Below are 17,738 nucleotides of genomic sequence, written 5' to 3' on the forward strand. Positions count from 1 at the left end.
GGTCTTAAAGGCTTCTAAGCATCTCTACCTGCCTGAAGCAATAGGGGGAGGAGAATCAAGAGGAGGAGGAAATGAAATTTTTGCCACCATAAACAACTATCTCCCTTGGCCAGGAGAACAGAGAACTGGATGGTGCTCAGCTACCATTCTTGAACATTTTGATCAGAGATTCTTTAGAAGAATCATCATCAAAAGGGGAAAATGCACAGCAGAATTTCAAATTCTCACAAAATCTATACTCTCTGTAGCCATGGAGGTGGGATGAACTACTGTATTTGGGAGTCTGCTTCCAGAAAGTAGAGATCTGAGATGAACTACACTGAAAATAGCTACACCTATGTTTGCTCACCGACTAGCAAAGTCAAAATTAAACTGAAAACTTTGGCATGGAACTGGCCCAGTCTTACATTCGTAAAAAAAACAACCCCAAAACTGTACAATACTTTCCCACAAAATGAAAACAGACCAGTTGAAATAATAGCATCACATAAATCAAAGGCTGTATTTTTTTACTCTCTCTACTCTCACTTTTGACTTTGTTACATTAGTGGATCCGAATCATGCTGGGCTATCTTCTTTAGCCTTAGTAGTTTAGGGAATGATGGCAATTCAATTGAAGTTCAGAGATTGTAGCACAAGAATAAAATGTGTATTTTCTACGAAAAAATTTAGAGAGTCTTGGGGCCAAGGGCAGGCCATAAGGAATAGGAAGCTCTTGCTGTTTTTTAATTCTAGAAACTGACATGCTCTTCTAATGATGAATTAAAAGATAGAGGAGGAAAAAAATCAATCTTGTGAACAAAAGATTTGAGTCCTCAAAGTGCTTTTCTTATGTCCTTGATGTAAATAATCTGTGACTAGGTAGTATATAAGCATCATTTTCCTTTTAATGAGTGTAAATCACAGATTAAAGGCAATTTAGTTACACCTGTAATTCAGAATTTCTCCACCAAGATTAGACTCCCTTTTATTTTTCTTCTTTTTCCGTTGTTTTCATTTTACAACTTTAGGCACAAGCAACTTTCAAATAAGAGGCTAGTTGATTAGACCAGTTTTAATCTGATGTAAGCAACAATCCAAAGTGTTATTTTTAATTACTACAAAAGTGTGAACTCAAGAACTATCACATCTCTTATGATTTATCAATTAAAGAAATGTATTTTTACTAAATTTTTCGAAGGAAAAAAGACAAGCAGAATGCTTTAGAGCAAATTTAACAATTAGTCAAGCAGGATGCTTTAGAACAAATTTATCCATTAGTAAACTAAGGCACAACCAATAAAATGACATCAAACTAATAAAGTTAAATGTGTCCCCTCCCCTCGGATCCTTTTTGGTTCTAACATTTAGTGAATCACACTGTGCTGAGCAATTGATGGGAGAAAGAAAATTTCAAAACACATTTACAAAGGTGTACTGACCCAAGTAATCAAAGACGCTATCTTGTTATTTTTCTGGTGTGTAATCATTTTATAAGGAGCCTAAGTAGTGCAGAGGTTAAAGTAGACATAGCGAATCAAGAAGTGGGGGGTTAGAACCCAGGAGCGGCTCTGTGGGAAAAGATGTGGCAGTTTGCTTCCATAAATACCACCACCGGGTAATCCTTATGGGGCTGTTCTACTTTGTCCTATAGGGTAGCTAGGAGTCAGAGCAGTTAGCTGGCACTGGGGTAGAGAAGACAGGACTAACATATTATCACAATTGTTCACTGATTAATAAACTAAAAAAATATACATAGCCTGATGGAAAAAATTGATTTTTTGGTAAATTTATGGCTCTTCCCCCCCACAGTATATTTGATGGTTTCATTACATGGATTTATCACTGCAGCAAATAAAAAATGTATCATAATTGGCAGAGTTGAGAACTGATGTCAGAGAACTTGAAAAGAAAATGAACACTAGAATCATACTCACCAAGGCTAAATCAGGAGTTCTGGTGGCCCTGTCAGGTGAGAGTGGGACTACTCACCACCAGGCTGGTTGTTCACCCCGCCTATTGCTCTGTGTGAAAAAGTTGAGGCTCTCTGCTCCCACAAAGGTTTCTGCTTCAGAAGCCCTATCTAGAGTTGCCATGAGTCAATGAGGGCTCCGTGGCCATCAGTTTGGTTTGTACGGCAATGGTTAAAATGGCATTTTGGGAGTGTATATATAATACTCAAGAAAAGTACAAATTCAAAGAGAATTTTTTTGCTTTTAAAATTGAAACAAGCATTATTTCACCAACGCAAGAATTATGTCAACTATATATATTTATATAGGTGTTAGAAAAGCAGAAATTATGTAAAGATGACATACAAATATGTTTGTGAATTTTCTACATGATTGAGAATTCATTAAAAGGTTAAGAAAGTAAACATGAAGCTTTAGGTTTGGGAGGAAAAATCCTATTATAGCTTGAACCCCAGTAATGATTTAGCCAGTAGCAGTACTGATCAGAAGTTGACTGACAGAATAGAAAAGACAGGCAATTAAGACTCAGGAACCCCAGGTTCGTAATATTAGTCCTATCAATTAATATAACGAATGGGTAGATCAATGAAACTAAGACCACATACAACAGAATCACACTGCCACGCATTACAGCCCCGCACTGTCAATTTTTTATCACATGTTGTGTGTGACCCCAAAGTGCCTTTTTCTGTTCCTCCATGCTCACTATGAGAATAATAGCTATTCCAAAGTTATTTTAAGTTAAATAAAACAATTCATGTAAGGAGCTTAGTACAGGGCCTAGGACAAGAGTTCAGAATAAATACTATGCCTGGCATGTAATGCAAGGAAGATGACGGCTTTCTACTTCCATAAGAAATTATAAGCCTGGGGAAGTCACATGGGCCATTCTACTGTCTTTTAGGGCTGGTATGAGTCCGAACCGACTCAATGGCAGAGTAATTTTTTTCTTTTGGCCATATCAACAGCTTGTTTTCACAACCAGGGAAGCTTTGAGTAATCCAACTATCTGGCTATGTTTCCTAAAATGTAACATAGAAGGGTTAGGCGTAATAATTTCTATTGTCTTTGCATTTGTTCTGGTTGTTCATCTACAACTAAAATTCTACAGTCTGCATTAGAATATGTAGGGTCAAATTTATTTCTAAAGGCACACATTTTAATCTTTTACTCTAATATGATACAAAATATGGAAATTTGAATAATACAAAAGAAATCAATTTTTAAAAAGCATCCCTTTGAAATTAGTCATAATTTTTGTATTTATTAAAGTTACATGCAACTCATAGGAAATCCACACAAGTTTCTGTCGTCATATCATTGTTCAGTAACTACAATTATTCCAGAGTAAACGAGTGAAATTTTCAGTGAATATATTAAATGGAGAGTGAATGTCACATCACTGACAATACATATGTCCCTATATATTATTAGTACTCAACTTTTACTTTTGACTTTTGCTTTAGACTAATAATTAAAAACATAATAACTTGGTGACACCAACCATTTCTGACTCACAAATCTTAAGTAGGAAATAGTAAGGAACTTAAAAAAATTATATGCACACTTCATCTTTTATTAAATAATAGTAAAAAAATGCAACTCTCAAATATATAATTAAACCAAAACAAATGAAAAGCTGTTTTGAAATTGTCTATTATTCAAGGACTTACTAAATCTCATTACTGATACACTACAATTAAAAATTAAAATGGCATGCAAATCTTTTATTGGGGGAATATTAAGTTTTTTCTTTTGGGTGTGTGTGTGGTAGTTACTTATAAATATTTTTCAAACAACTAGAACTTTAGCATAACATAAATATTTAAAAAGTATGTCACATATGTTTAATGGAAGCAATCTATAGACACAAAGCATCAACACAAATGTATACCTTCAATAAGAGACCTTTTCTTAATATTGAGAATGTTTTTGCATATATCAGACATCACCAAGGGGGAAAAAAGTGTTTTAGTTTTAAGACAGCATTAAAGGTGCATGTGATCACTGAAAAGAAATTTTATGGAATTTTCAAAATATTTTCCAGGTAGGACTGGGGGGTAGGAAGAGTTCAGAATCACAATTTTGAGATTAGAAATGTGTATTTGGCTGGTTTTGTATATATAAATACACATACATGGTAAACCTACAGGAATAAAACTACATTTGCGTACCAATGTAAAAAGCTTATTTAAAAATATTTAAAATATATAGTTTGGTAAAATCTGACAATCTAACAAGCTCTTAATCCAGAAAACACATTTATCAATCAGTAATCCGCCTCATTTTTATCAGAAAAAAATAGGGTTAGTAAGGTTTGTGTTTAAAAAAACCAAGATTCTCTTAAATTCATTTTCAGCAGTTACTATAAAATAAGCATCATTTCAAGAACCCCTTATCATTACAAGGATCTACATGTGACCTCCTCCCTGGGGGATGTACACAGAAAAGTGGGTGAAGGGAGACGTCGGACAGGGAAAGATATGACAAAATAATAATTTATAAAAATTATCAAGGGTTCATGGGGGGGGGGATGAGCTGGTATCAGGGGCTTAGGTGGAGATCAAATATTTTGAGAATGATGATGGCAATAAATGTACAAATGTGCTTTACACAACTGATGTATGTATGGATTGTGATGAGTTGTATGAGCCCCTAATAAAACGATTAAAAATTAAGAAAGAAAATTTTTTTTAAAAGAACCCCTTATCAAAATATCTTCGCATTTTATACTTGACAGAAGCGTCAAACATTTCTGGGTTTCTAGTTCACCTTCTACCGTAATCAGTTCAGAATAAAAGAGTACAAAGCACAAGACATAACATTAAGCTATAAGGTATCCTTACCTTCAATATTTAGCTCAAAACATACGTGGCAGAAGGAGAGCGTTTCTTTGTCTGTTCCCAGTTTACAAACACTGCAAATATTGTCATCATTCAAGTCAATGTTTACAAACTGCTCCTCTTCGTTCATAGTGCCCCTATTAAGAAACAGAAGAAGTTGTTATGCAACGGTGAGAACGTGTGACTACCGAATTAAGAACTTCTAGGAAAAGAGGATGGTGTGCAATGGGGCACGTCCGGCAACAGACCACTGCCACAGGAGCAAGTCGTGGAACGACGGAGCTAGCAAAACTTACAGCTTGGCCATAGGTCTGCTCCACCCCCGACCTAGAACACTCGGGCACAAAAAGACATCAGCGGCGATGCCGGCCTGTCCACACGCTCCGTGCTGTCGATGCGGCAGCCACCTCCTCGGGACGCTGCCTGACTTCACGGTGGACACCTTACCCCAACTCCGGGCGGGCAGGCTTTCTACCGGCGGCACGAAAACGCACGTGGACAGCGAGCGGGGGCCGCTCGACGGCCGGCTGGGCCGGGAGCACCCGCGGCCCCGAGCCCGGCCGGCGGGGCGCCGCGTCCCGGTGCCGGGCTGCCTTTCTCCGAAGGAGAGAGAGCGCCCGCAGTCGGCCGGGCCCCAGCCCTTCCAGAGCCGGGTCTCCGTCCGCTCCCCGGCGTCGGGGGTGCGCGTCGACCGCCCGGGGAGCCCCGGCCCCTCGTCCGCCGGACGGTCCGTCTCTGCGCGTCGGGGTGCTCTGAGCGAGGCGGCGCGAAAGACCAAGCGGTTCTAGGCGCGACGACCGCGGGAGCGAAAGCAGGGGCTGTCAGGCGTGGAAGGGGCCCGCCAAGGAGCAGGGTCCTTACCGTCCGGCTCCGCGTCCGTCCGCCAACGCGACGCTCCGTGCGGATGGAGTTCCTCCACTATTGTTTCCGGCCGCTGCGGGGGCGGTGCCGCGAGTGCAGCTCCGCCACCCTAGTTAGGAGGATCCATAAATCAGATCAGTAGTCCGGGTGTTGGTTCTGAGTTTGAAGTTGGGTAATCTGCACGCTTGCTCGCGGGCTGCGCGTCCGAGTCGCTTCTCTCGCACGGACAGGAAGGGTCCGAATTCGACTTCCTTGTGAGTCCGCATTTCGCGGCTCACGTCTCTTACCGTTTGTTTGGCGTGTGCTCTGCACGCACCCCTCCACGAGATGCGTCGATGGACCGGTCCGTTAGCACCTCCCCCGTCGGCGTAGTGGAAACTACAGCCCCGGGCGGGAGCTTGGGGGCGGGGCGAGAGCTCAGGGGGCGGGGCGGGAACGGGACGAGGGAAAAGGGAAATCAGTCCGTGGGTTGCACTTTGAGAATGGGAGGCGGCTACAAACTTAACATCACCAACGTCGAGTTAGGTTTCAGTTAAGTTACTTACTAAAGGAGGAGTTCGGATTTTAGATTTCTTGATTTAGGGATAAGTTTTAAAACAGCAACTCTGCTTTGACGGATTACATTAGAAAATAGGTCCCCGCCCTTCTGGACGTGGTAGATTCCGACCACGCCATTAGGGATCGGCTTGCAGATTCCCCCACCCCTTTATCTTTAGATCCCACCCCTTTCTTAAACTACGAATAGTAGATTTTCACGTGCCCATATTAAACCATTGTGTTTCCTTAGGGTACATTTCAAGCATTGCTTTCACTTCCATTTTCTACTGTAATTCTCACAACACCCCGGAGAGGAGGAACCAGAAACTGGTTTATTATTTTGCAATCTCGGTGCGACTGACATCACTGCATTTCCCTTAGCATCATTAGCGGCCAATGCACAAAGGAAGTTATGCTGCAAGTCCATGTGCACTGCCCTCCAGATGAAGTCCACTCGTGGGCACCCTACCGGAGAGGGTAGGACCACCCCCGTTGGCTTGCTAGAGTGTAAATCTTTATGGGAGTAGTAAGTCTCATCTTTCCCCGCAGGAGAGAGAAGGGGTTTTCCACCCCGAAATTCACTCTCCCACCAGAGCCCTTAGTATACACTCGAGTTTTCAAGAATGGATGGTAGGAATGAGTTCCACCTATCTTGAGGGTTTCTGCATTAAACTTGCACTCGATATAAACCAGAAAACACCTAAGAAAAGTGATCAGGTCCTTTTGTGTCGTACAGAAACCAACCCCATAATTTTAGAATTCCAGAATCTACTATCCAAGACCACCAAATGATTCCTGTGCTCGTTAAGGTTTGAGAAGTACTGCTCTAAACGTAATGTGTTCGAATTTTTCTTTTTTGCTAGTAGACTTAGCTGTGACTCACAGTGCTCTTAGTACAGCACAAGGAAAAACACTGCCTGGTGCTGTGCATCCTCACGAGTTTTGTTGCAGCCACGCTGCGGCTCGTTGTTGCAGCCATGGTGTCCATCCATTTCGTGGGTCCTCCAACCATGATTCCCTCCTGATGACATGTCCAAAGCACTTAAGGGAAAAATCTCCCCATTCTCACTTTTAATGAACATTCTGGCCTATGTGTCCATTGTTTCCTTTATTACTTTTAATGAATTTCTTTTGATTACTAGTTATTTTGTTTCCTCTTTTACTTATTATATATTTACTTGTTTTTCGCATTTTTCTGCTTCAACCAATATGTTATATATATTTTAAAAAGAATAGGAGAAAGGGACTATAGTGGGGGGGGTAGAGGGATGGGAATAGAGTGACTTTTGTATGTACTAGCATAGTTACCATTTCTAGTATTGGAGTTTCTAGTGTTCTTTATGTACATCAAGGTTTTCATCAGATATCACTTTTCTTCCCTTGAAGAACTTCTTTTAACACTTCTTCTAAAGCAATGTTTCTGGTAACACTTTTTTTTGGATTCTGTGTTTTGAAAAAAATATTGTTATTTCATCTTTATTTATGATGGGTATATTCCCAGGACCTAGAATTATAGGATGACAGGTTTTGTTTTTTCTCTGCTCTTTCAAGGTGCTGTTACGTGTTCTTTGGCTTTACCTTATTTGTGATGAGAAATCAGTAGCATATATTTTAATTTCTCTCCTTGTATGCAATATTTTAATCTATTTTTTTTTCTCTGGCTGCTTTTAAGATTTTATCCTCTTTTTTTCAATTTGATTGATCTTGATGTTCATCTTGTGTTTGAGTTTGTCAAACTTCTTGCCTATAAGGTTAATATTTTCAGTATATGTAGAAAAATTCGTGTTTTTCCATTTTTCCTGTACTCTTCCTTCATATTCTGAAATTGAAATTACACTCGGATCGCTTGGTAACAGACTTGAACTCACTCGGGCAGCCTGTACCGCCCTGGAGCCTTCCTTTCACTTTACTTGCTGTTTGTAGCAGGTCTCATCGTGTAACTGATTACATTATAAAAGATCTCGTTGTGGAGATTATATTATATCTGATCATAAAAAATGAAAGATAACTACATAGTACATAACTGTCAAATTATGTTATGACTGCCAAACCACTGATAATCATGGCCCACCTAAATTGACATATAATATTAACCACTGCAGTGAGTTTTTTTTCCCCTGCAATATTTAATTTACTACTAAATCCGTTAAGTCAAAATTCTATTTCAGATATTGTGGTTTTGAATAATAGAAGGTACGGTTATTTCTCTTTCTTTCCTCAATGTGTTCATGTTTAACTTTAAATTATTGGGTATATTTACAATAACCAAAACCAAATCCACTGCCACTGCATCAATTTAAACTCACAGTGACCCTATATAGGATTTCCAAGACTTTAAATCTTTTTAGAAGCAGACAGCCTCATCTTAATCTTGTGTTGCAGTTGATGGATTTGAACCACTGACTTTTTGCTTAGCAACCTAGTCCACGGCACCACCAGGGCTTCTATTTTAAAATCTTTTCCTGCTAATTCTATCACCTCTGCTACTTCTTTTTCTTTTTTTGTCATTTCTTTATATGCTTGTTATTAACTAATGTTTCCCTCATAGTTTTGGACCATATTTTCCTCCTTCTTAGTTTTGATTGGTTGCCAGATATTACAAATATCACATGTCAAATGTGGTAGGCAGAATAAAAGCCCCCCCCCCAAATGTCCACAGCATCCTATGAATATGTATAAAGGACTTTGTAGATGTAAACCAAAAGAATCCTAGCAGCCTCAAGACCACATATCCGCCCCAGCTTAAGCCAAAACAACAAAAAAACCACTGCCACCAGTTAATTCAGACTCATTGAGACTCAATAGAATAGATTCGGACTAGGTCTGCCCCCACAGGGTTTCTGAGACTATACATCTTTATAGAAGCAGATGGCCACATCTCAAGGAACACCTACAGGTTTGAGCCACAAACTTTTTGTTAGCAGCCTAGTACTACTAGGGATCCTTTTGTAGATATAGGAAGGTTAAAGATAGTAACATTTTGATGAAATAGTGGATTGAGCCCAATCTGATCACATAAACCCTTAAAAGCAGGGTTTTCTATAACCAGAGTCATAGAGAAATGGAGAGATTCGAAGTGTGAGAGGGCCCATGGTAAGATAACATGGAAAGCATGAAAAGAATCCTAGCAGCCTCAAGACCACATATCCACCCCCAGCTTATAGCCGGCAAGGAAATGGGGCCAGGTGTCCTTTAATTGCAAGGAGCTGACTTTTGCTGATATTCTAAAGTAGATTGGAAGAATATGTAGGCTCAGAACTTCCAGGAAAGAATACAACCACACCAAATACCCCTTCATTTCAGGCTTATGAGGCTCTAAAAACTCAACCGAGCCAAGCTATGGACTTTTCAACCACCAAACCCAAACCAAACTCCAGTACGTGCTGATTCACAGCCATCCTCTTGGACAGGGTAGAACTGCCCCCATGAGTTTCCAAGACTGTAACTCTTTACAGAGTAGAAATCCCCTCCTTTTCTCCAAAGGAACAGCTGGTGGTTTTGAACTACTGACCTAGTTAGCAGTCCAGCACCTAACCACTATACCAGCAGGGCTCATTTTCACCAACAGAACTGCAGTGTAATAAATCCCTGTTATTCGGATGTTCTAAATTCTTGGCAATTTATCGTGTCAGCATTAGAAAACATACATTGATTGTTTGGATTTAGATGTTTTCTTTTAAAGATGCTGGGCTTTGGCTCTAGGGAGCCCTGGTGTCCAAGTGGTCACATGTTGGGCTGTGCTCTGCAAGGTCAGCAGTTTGAAACCACCAACCGCTCCTTGGGAGAAAGACAGGGCTTTCTATGCCTATAAAAAGTTACAGTCTTGGAAACCCAAGGGGGCAGTTCTACCCTGCCCTATAGTGTCACTATTGACACCATGGCAGTGAGTTTATAATTGCCAAACCACTGAGAACTGTGGTTCTGCCAAGGTGACACATAACCTTAACCCTCATGGATACATTACTCTGGCCTCACACCTCACCTCTGTGCTGCTGCCATGGGTTAAGCCGGGTTGACTCGAGAAACAAATCCAGTGACACTCATGCATGTATAAGAGAGACCTTTATATCAAGGAAGCATCCGAACTCTGTCTAACTCAAGTCCGAAAGTCCAAGCTAGTCTATAATTCTTTCCAGTCTCATGCAGCCACATGCAATGACGTTGAATTCAGAAAGATCACAGGGCAATGACTGCAGATCCGTGTGTATCCAAGATCAGTGGAAGCATGGCTAGCCTCCAGCAGTTCTCGGGGAGAGTCACAGAGAGAGAAGAGGTTCCCAGAGCCCTCCTTTGAGAATGCCATGCCCGTAAGGAGGCGCCAATAGGCTGGGACCTGATTGACAGGTTTGACTCCACCCTAGCCAGGACTGTCTAGTTGATACAGAATCATCTGACTACCATGTCAGATTTAAGTAGTTGATGCACGAAATAAGAGAGTAATTTTTTTACTATTGCCATAAATGCTAAGTGTTGGAAAAACCAGATAGTTAATAAGTGATGAGATGGTGTATTCTTTCCAGTTCTTTACAAATACTCTACCACCTGCCACTCTATCTAGCTGGCATTCCTTACTATTTTACTTATTCACTAAATAAAAATCACCTCACAAATCTCTTTGCTTCTCGGCTAGTTTTCCAATCCATTCTTTGCAGTCTATTCTAAGACACACACATGAAATAGCCTTTTCAAAATCTTGTGCTGGTGTCTTGTCTTTATCGTATCATTAGTAAATATGTCTGCCTGGCACTTATAAGTTTATAATAGGTTTTCTTGTTTACTTTATTTATTTACAGGGTTCTTCACTAATATTATCTCTACCTACAGTTCTTCCTGACTATAGTAAACTGTGAAAATAAGCTGTGGCAGTTAGATTTTATGTAAACTTGAACCTGTATAAAAGTGTAGGAGGGTAGTCAAACCTTTCAATCAGGTTACAGCTTCATAATGCCCCTTTGGGGGTGTGGCCTTTAAAAAGAGAGACAGTGAGACCTCTGTCTCTCCCCATTCGTTTCCCTGCTTGCTGAGATTCTGTATCTGCTTCTAAGTGTGGTCCCATGTAGGCTGTTGACCCAGGGAGCTGACAATACCCAATATGTCATCCCCAACCTTGGATTCATAAGGTTTAGCACCCACCAGCCTATGAGCTCTCTGCTTCTGACTTTACCCTTCTGTGAAGAGGTCACAGAGTCTGAAGATGAATTTGGGTAGCATTTGACCCATGGACTTGAGGTGGACTAGGCTGGGATGCGTTCTTGATATACAATTACTTATTGATATAAAGTTATTTCTTGTACACAGATTAGTGTTACTGGTTTATCTATACAACTCAGCTTAACATATATGCCCCAAACTATGAAATGATATACAAAAACAAATTATTTTGAATTCAACATAAATTGATGGGAATCCTTTCAGATGAAGGTAACAGAAAATCAAGTATTTGAATCAAGTAAGGCTTATTCATTTCTTCTGACAAGATCAGAGATTACCAATTGGGAGAGTTATTCATTAACTCATTATTGTTAAGACTTACCTTTACTGTAAATCCTGTCTTTCTTTTCAAGAGTGTAAAGTGATTTTTTTTTAGTGTAAAATGATTATCCTAGGATTAGACGGCATATTTTCTTTCTTTCAAGCAATAACACGAGTAGGAGAGGTGGATGAGGGGGGGAGGGGAAGTTGCATCTTTTATCAGGAAGTAAAAGCTTTCCAGAGAGCCTATAGATTTCCTTTTATATCTCATCACCCAAACTGTCATATGACCACCTTTGAGAGCAAAGAGGGTGGAAAAGCCACTACTTCATTTTTTTCATCCTTATGCTGTTGTTGTTGAATCCGTTTTGATTCATATGCACAGCACAATAAACCATTGCCAAGCTCTAGGCAGAATTTTGCAAAACCTACAACATCATCATTGCAAATACCCTTTTTTTCAACAACATAAATAGCAATTTTACTAGCTATAATACACAGGAATCAAATTCACTCCGTCAGAAGAGACGATTTAGAATTCAATATCAGCTGCCAAAATAAAGCTAGAGGCTGACTGTGAAAGAGGCCATCAATTGTTCATATGCAAGTCCCGTATGAAGTTAAAGAAAATTAGAACAATGCATGAGAGCCAAAATACAACCTTGATTACATCCCACCTGAATTTTGACAACATCTTGAGACTAGATTTGACTCCTTGACACTTAGAATAGAATACTTGATCTGTTGCAGGATGCCACAAAGAGTATCAGACATAAAGAAGATGTTAAAGTGGCTGTCAGAAGAGATTCCGAGACTTGCTTTGATTGTAGAATAGCTAAAGCAAATGAAAGAAGTGATGAACTGAAAAAGCTGAACAGAAAACTTTTAAATGTACTTCAAGAAGAGAAAGTATTAAAGAAGCACACCAGCCTGTGTGATTACAAGGTGTCGAAGGGATCAGATATCAGGCATCACAGAACAAAAAATCCTATCATTGAGAATGAGGGGCAGTGCAGAGTGGGGACCCAAAGCCCATCTGTAGGCAACTGGATATCCCCTTGCAGAAGGGATGCGGGGAGGAGACGAGCCAGTCAGGGTGCAGTGTAGCAATGATGAAACATACGTGCTTCCTTAAATGCTTCCTCCCTTAAATGCTTAAATGCTTCCTCCCTTCCACTATCATGATCCCAATTCTACCTTACAAATCCAGCTAGATGAGAGGATGTACACTGGTGCAGATAGGAACTGGAAACACAGGGAATCCAGGACAGATGAACCCCTCAGGGCCAGTGGTGAGAGTGGTGATAACTGGGAGGGTGGGGGGAAGGTAGGGTAGAAAGGGGGTACCGATCACAAGAATCAGCATATAGCCCCCTCCCTGAGGGATGGACAACAGAAAATTGGGTGAAGGGAGATGTTGGACAGTGTAAGACATGACAAAGTAATAATAATTTATAAATTATCAAGGGTTCAAGAGGGAGGCGGGGTGGGGAGGGAGGGAAAAAATGAGGAGCCGATACCAAGGGCTCAAGTAGAAAGCAAATATTTTGAGAATGATGATGGGAACAAATGTGCTTGACACAATGGATGTATGCATGGATTGTGATAAGAGTTGTACTAGCCCCAATAAAATTATTTTAAAAAAAGAGAACGTATTATGAAAAAAATTAAGACAAAGTATTATGAAAAGTATTAAGACCCAGATATAGAAAATCAAAATGAAAGAACACACTTGCATATATCAAGCTGAAAGAACTTAAGAAAAAATTAAGTCATGAGTTGCAATATTGAAAGATTCATTGGGGAAAATATTGAATGGAAGCAACAATAGAAGATGGAAAGAATACAGAATCACTGTACTAAAAGATCTAGACATCATTCAACCATTTCCAGAAATAGTGTCTGATCCAGAATCAATGGTACTGAAGGAAGAAGTCCAAGCTGCTCTGAGGCATCAATACAATGCAAAGCACCAGGAATTGACAGAATATCAATGGAAATGATTGAACAAGCCGATGAAAGCACTCATTGGAAGCACTCACTCATCTATGCCAAGAGATTTGAAAGACAGCTACCTAGCTGTGTTTGGCTGAGTTATGTAGAGAAATAACACCAGTGAAATACACACACACACATACACACACGAAATAAATTCATATCAAGAAGTAATTTTATATCAAGAAGGCATCCCAGCCCAGTCCAACTCAAGTCCATGGGTCTGATGCTAGCTGGAGTCTTCTCCACACTCATGTAGCTGAAGTCTGGTGTCACAGAAAGGTAAAGTGTAAAGCAGAGAGGTCACAGGACTTTGTTTGCCAAGTTATTGGGTCCAAGGTGGTTGGGAACACTGTAGGGTGCTGCCAGCTCCTACGGTTGGACACTCTGGAGGCAGAATCCAAGAAAGCAGGGAAGGCAAAGGGTAAGAGAGAGAGATTTTCAGGGTCTCTTTTGTAAAGAAAAAATCCCATAGTCCCATGGAGGCCTCAGCAGGTCGTGGGACCTGATGGTTAGTTTGGACTCCACCGCTATACTTTCATCCAGGCACCCACCACATTAGCCAACTGAAAGGAAGAGACCTATATTTGTACCCATTCCATAAAAAGGTGACCCAATAGAATGTGGAAATTTGATCGAAAGCATGAAAAAGAGATATGAAAATGACAGATGAATAAACAATGACTGCTAGACAGTTCAGTTCACCGACATTTCCTGTCTGAAAATTGTCTTTACATCTTTAATGAACAAAATGGCCCTCTCAATTCCTATCAGGCCCAGTGTAAATATCACACCTGCTATAACATTTTCTCTAATATTACCTCTTCCTTTCTTTCCTTGAGATGAACTTGTCACTAAAGACTTCAAGGCCATTTCAATTTTACTTTCTCTCTCTCTCTCTCTGTCTCTTTAAGGCCACTCAAGTCACTATTTAGGTTTGAGGGATAATAAATCTGGAGGGATTTGTTTTACACACACACACACACACACACACACACACACATGTTTTGAGAATGAGGGCAACAAATGTACAAATGTGCTCGACACATTTTTTTTCACCACCCCACCCTTTTTGTTCACCCCCTATCCCTGGCCTCCTCGTAGTCATCAAAGTCTGTCTATGGGTGAATAAACCACACTGCTTCGTCTTTGTTTTGCCTTATAACAATGGTGATATTAAAGATTTATCTTGGTAAGATTGACTGAATTTGGTAAGCATACTGTTTTCTAATTTGCCCATGTCTTGTGGTGTTTAAGAGAGTTATCATTGTTTTTTAATTGCTACATAAAATTCCATAATATGAATGTACCAGAGCTTGTTCATCCATTCCTTCACAGTTGGGGTTTTTTGTTTTTTCCATGTTTTTGCTACTGTGGAAATTGCTGCAATCAACAGAGGTGTACATTAATCTGTTTGTGTTATATTCTTAATTTCTTTAGGATTTATATACCCTATATAAAGATTGCTGGATCATAAAGTACTTGAATGAAGTTTTTTGAGATGTTTATCAATGTCATCTTTTTAGTAGGTCCCACTTTTTTATTTTATCTTCTGTAGTGTGGATATTTTTCATTATGTTTGGTATTGTGTTTATGCCTTGTATTAGAGTCCTTAAGTTTGTCCCTATTATTTTTCCCTTTTAATGTGCTTTAATTCTTTATAAAGAATTACGTGTCTAGAGCTACTTGGTTGTATTTCTGGATTTTGAGTTCTAATCAACTTGTCTTTGTATCTGTCTTTGTACCAGTACCAGGCTGATTTGATTACCATCTTTACAATAGGTTTTAAGGTCTGGGAGTGAAAGGCCTCCTATTTTGTTTTTATTTTTCAATGATGTTTTATTTATCTTAAGTTTCTCCCTTTTCCATGTAAAGTTGGTAATTGGTTTTTCCAATAAAAATTGCATTAAAATTTTAAAGAATTTTGGTAATATTGACATTTTCAAAATATTTAGTCTCCCTACTCAGTCCACTCTGGTGCTCTTTTATTTATGGGGAGAAGAGGCCAATCCGTGGCACAAGACCTCTTTTTAAAAAAAAATAGTTTTATTGGCACTTAATCCACCTATCACACACTTCAATAGTTCAATCATATCAGGGAGAGTTATACAATCGTTACTACAATACATTTTGGAACATTTCCTCCCCCCCTCCCCGGCCCCGCACCCCATGGTTAAATCACTTGTGCACAAGCACCATGGGTTCTAGTGCTCCCTCCCTCCCACATACATTGTGTGCTCTGTATACATCAGTATTCCTTGCTTTATTTTAAAGTCTTTGTGCGCTGCCACTGTGTCTTAATTATATTTATCCTATCAGTTAATACACGTGGCTGCTAATTAAAAAGTTGGATGCTCCAATTCACCTAACAGTACCTCAGAAGAAAGGTCTGATGATCTTCTTCCAAAGCAATCAATCATTGAAAACCCCGTGAGCACATTTCTACTCTGACCCACATGGGGTTGCCTGTGTCAAATCTACTAAACAGCAACTGGCTTTATTTATTTCAACACTTATTACCACATCTTGAAAATTGTACTTTTATCGATTACAATTGTTTGCTGGCAAATAATGTCAATAACACTAGGTATTACGGTCTTAAAAAGATCGTACTTTATTATTTTTTTCCCTGGAGGTTGACTGTCGAGGACAGGAGTGCTGGCTCTGCTCCACAGCATGCGTGTCACTTCTAATCTTTTGCTCTGTCATCCCATCCCTAGAATGCAGTTCTTATCGGGGTGTGAAAGAGGTAGGCACTCTCAGCAGGTACAGGAAGGGAGGAAGACAGGATAAAGGACGTAGGGCAGCTGCTTTTGGCAGATATTTCAAAGAATGGCCACATAATGTTTCTGGTTCACCTCAACTCAACACGTGTTTCTTGAATGATAATGGCAACAAATGTACAAATGTGCTTGACATAATGGATGGATGTCTGGATTGTGATAATTGTATGAGCCCCCAATAAAATGATTAAAAAGAAAGAAAGAAAATACCAGGGCTTGGGTCAGGTACTCAAAATAACATCCTTGCTTATCAATGCTTTAAAGAGGTCTTGGGCAATGTGCCATTTGGTCTCTTGGCTGCTGCTTCCATGAGCATTGATTGTGTATACAAAAAAGACAAAATCCTTGACAACCTCAATATTTTCTCCACTTACAATGATGTTACCTTGGCCCAGTTGTAAGGATTTTGTTTTGTTTACATTAAGTTGTATGAATAACATATTTAAAATTAAAATTGGTTAGTAAGTATTGATGTTTAGATTTGCAGTTTTATGTACAATGCTGTCTTAAGACTATGCTTGTAATTAAAATACCCATTTGAATGTTTTTAATTACCAATAAATCAATAACTGGTTTAGAATCTTGCCTTCCACAAAAATTGTATAGTGTGGGAGACTTTTTGTTTGATCCATTTTCTAAAAGTCTGCTCCTTACAGAGAGTTTAGTGCTGCACTGTTAGAATCCATAACTCTAAAGAGAATATATAACTAAACTCATTCTTAAAATTATAGCACCTCTTAAGTTTCAACAAGAGTTTCTTTGGAAGTTTGGGATACAAATATTTGCATTAAAGGGATTTACTACCGATAGGGTTAGGAATGCTGCCATTATGGGAAAGCTCTCCGCTAATCCCCAGTCTTGTGAAAACAGAACAAACCCAACCTATTTCCAGACTGCAGATAAATTCTGTGTGGCATTTCTGGCAGGAGTTTAGGAGCTAACTACCAAGCTATTGATTTCCCCTACCCCCACCCGCCCCACTGTGCGCTAACTCTAGACTTTAGTAATTTGTACAATTCCCACTGTTTCACTCAAGGTGATAAAGAGAAAGTTTAGGATTAAAGCCTCAAGTTAGAAAGGAGTCTGTTTCATTTTTTTTTAACCAGAGGTTTATTCTTATATTTCATTGTATGGCTATCAGATGTTTTGCTGTGAAATACTCAAGCTAGAAATTAAAATTCATATTTCTGGTCATATTTCTAGCAGAACTACTGGTGTGCCTGTTGAGTTAGATCTAAAATTTTAAATTTCCTTCTAATTCAGAAAGATTTGTTGATGAGCCATGATAGCATCAA

At 39.5% G+C, this 17,738-nt stretch overlaps 1 protein-coding gene across 1 annotated transcript in view; it reads right to left on the minus strand.

Annotated features, from left to right (window-relative positions):
- Positions 1-5,699, minus strand: part of CUNH21orf91 (chromosome unknown C21orf91 homolog) — a 32,946-nt gene extending 27,247 nt beyond the window's left edge. Inside the window, exons 1-2 of the mRNA XM_004711308.2 lie at positions 5,657-5,699; positions 4,799-4,932 (exon numbers count right to left, since the gene is read on the minus strand). Of these exons, the coding sequence (XP_004711365.1) occupies positions 4,799-4,925 (127 nt within the window). The 5' untranslated portion in view covers positions 4,926-4,932; positions 5,657-5,699. The remainder of the gene's footprint in view (positions 1-4,798; positions 4,933-5,656) is intronic.
- Between the last annotated feature and the right edge of the window lie 12,039 nt (positions 5,700-17,738).

This window comes from Echinops telfairi, unplaced genomic scaffold, assembly GCF_000313985.2.
Source record: "Echinops telfairi isolate 266 unplaced genomic scaffold, ASM31398v2 ScPeMD7_7469;HRSCAF=8507_0, whole genome shotgun sequence".
In the NCBI taxonomy this organism is placed as follows: Eukaryota; Metazoa; Chordata; class Mammalia; order Afrosoricida; family Tenrecidae; genus Echinops; species Echinops telfairi.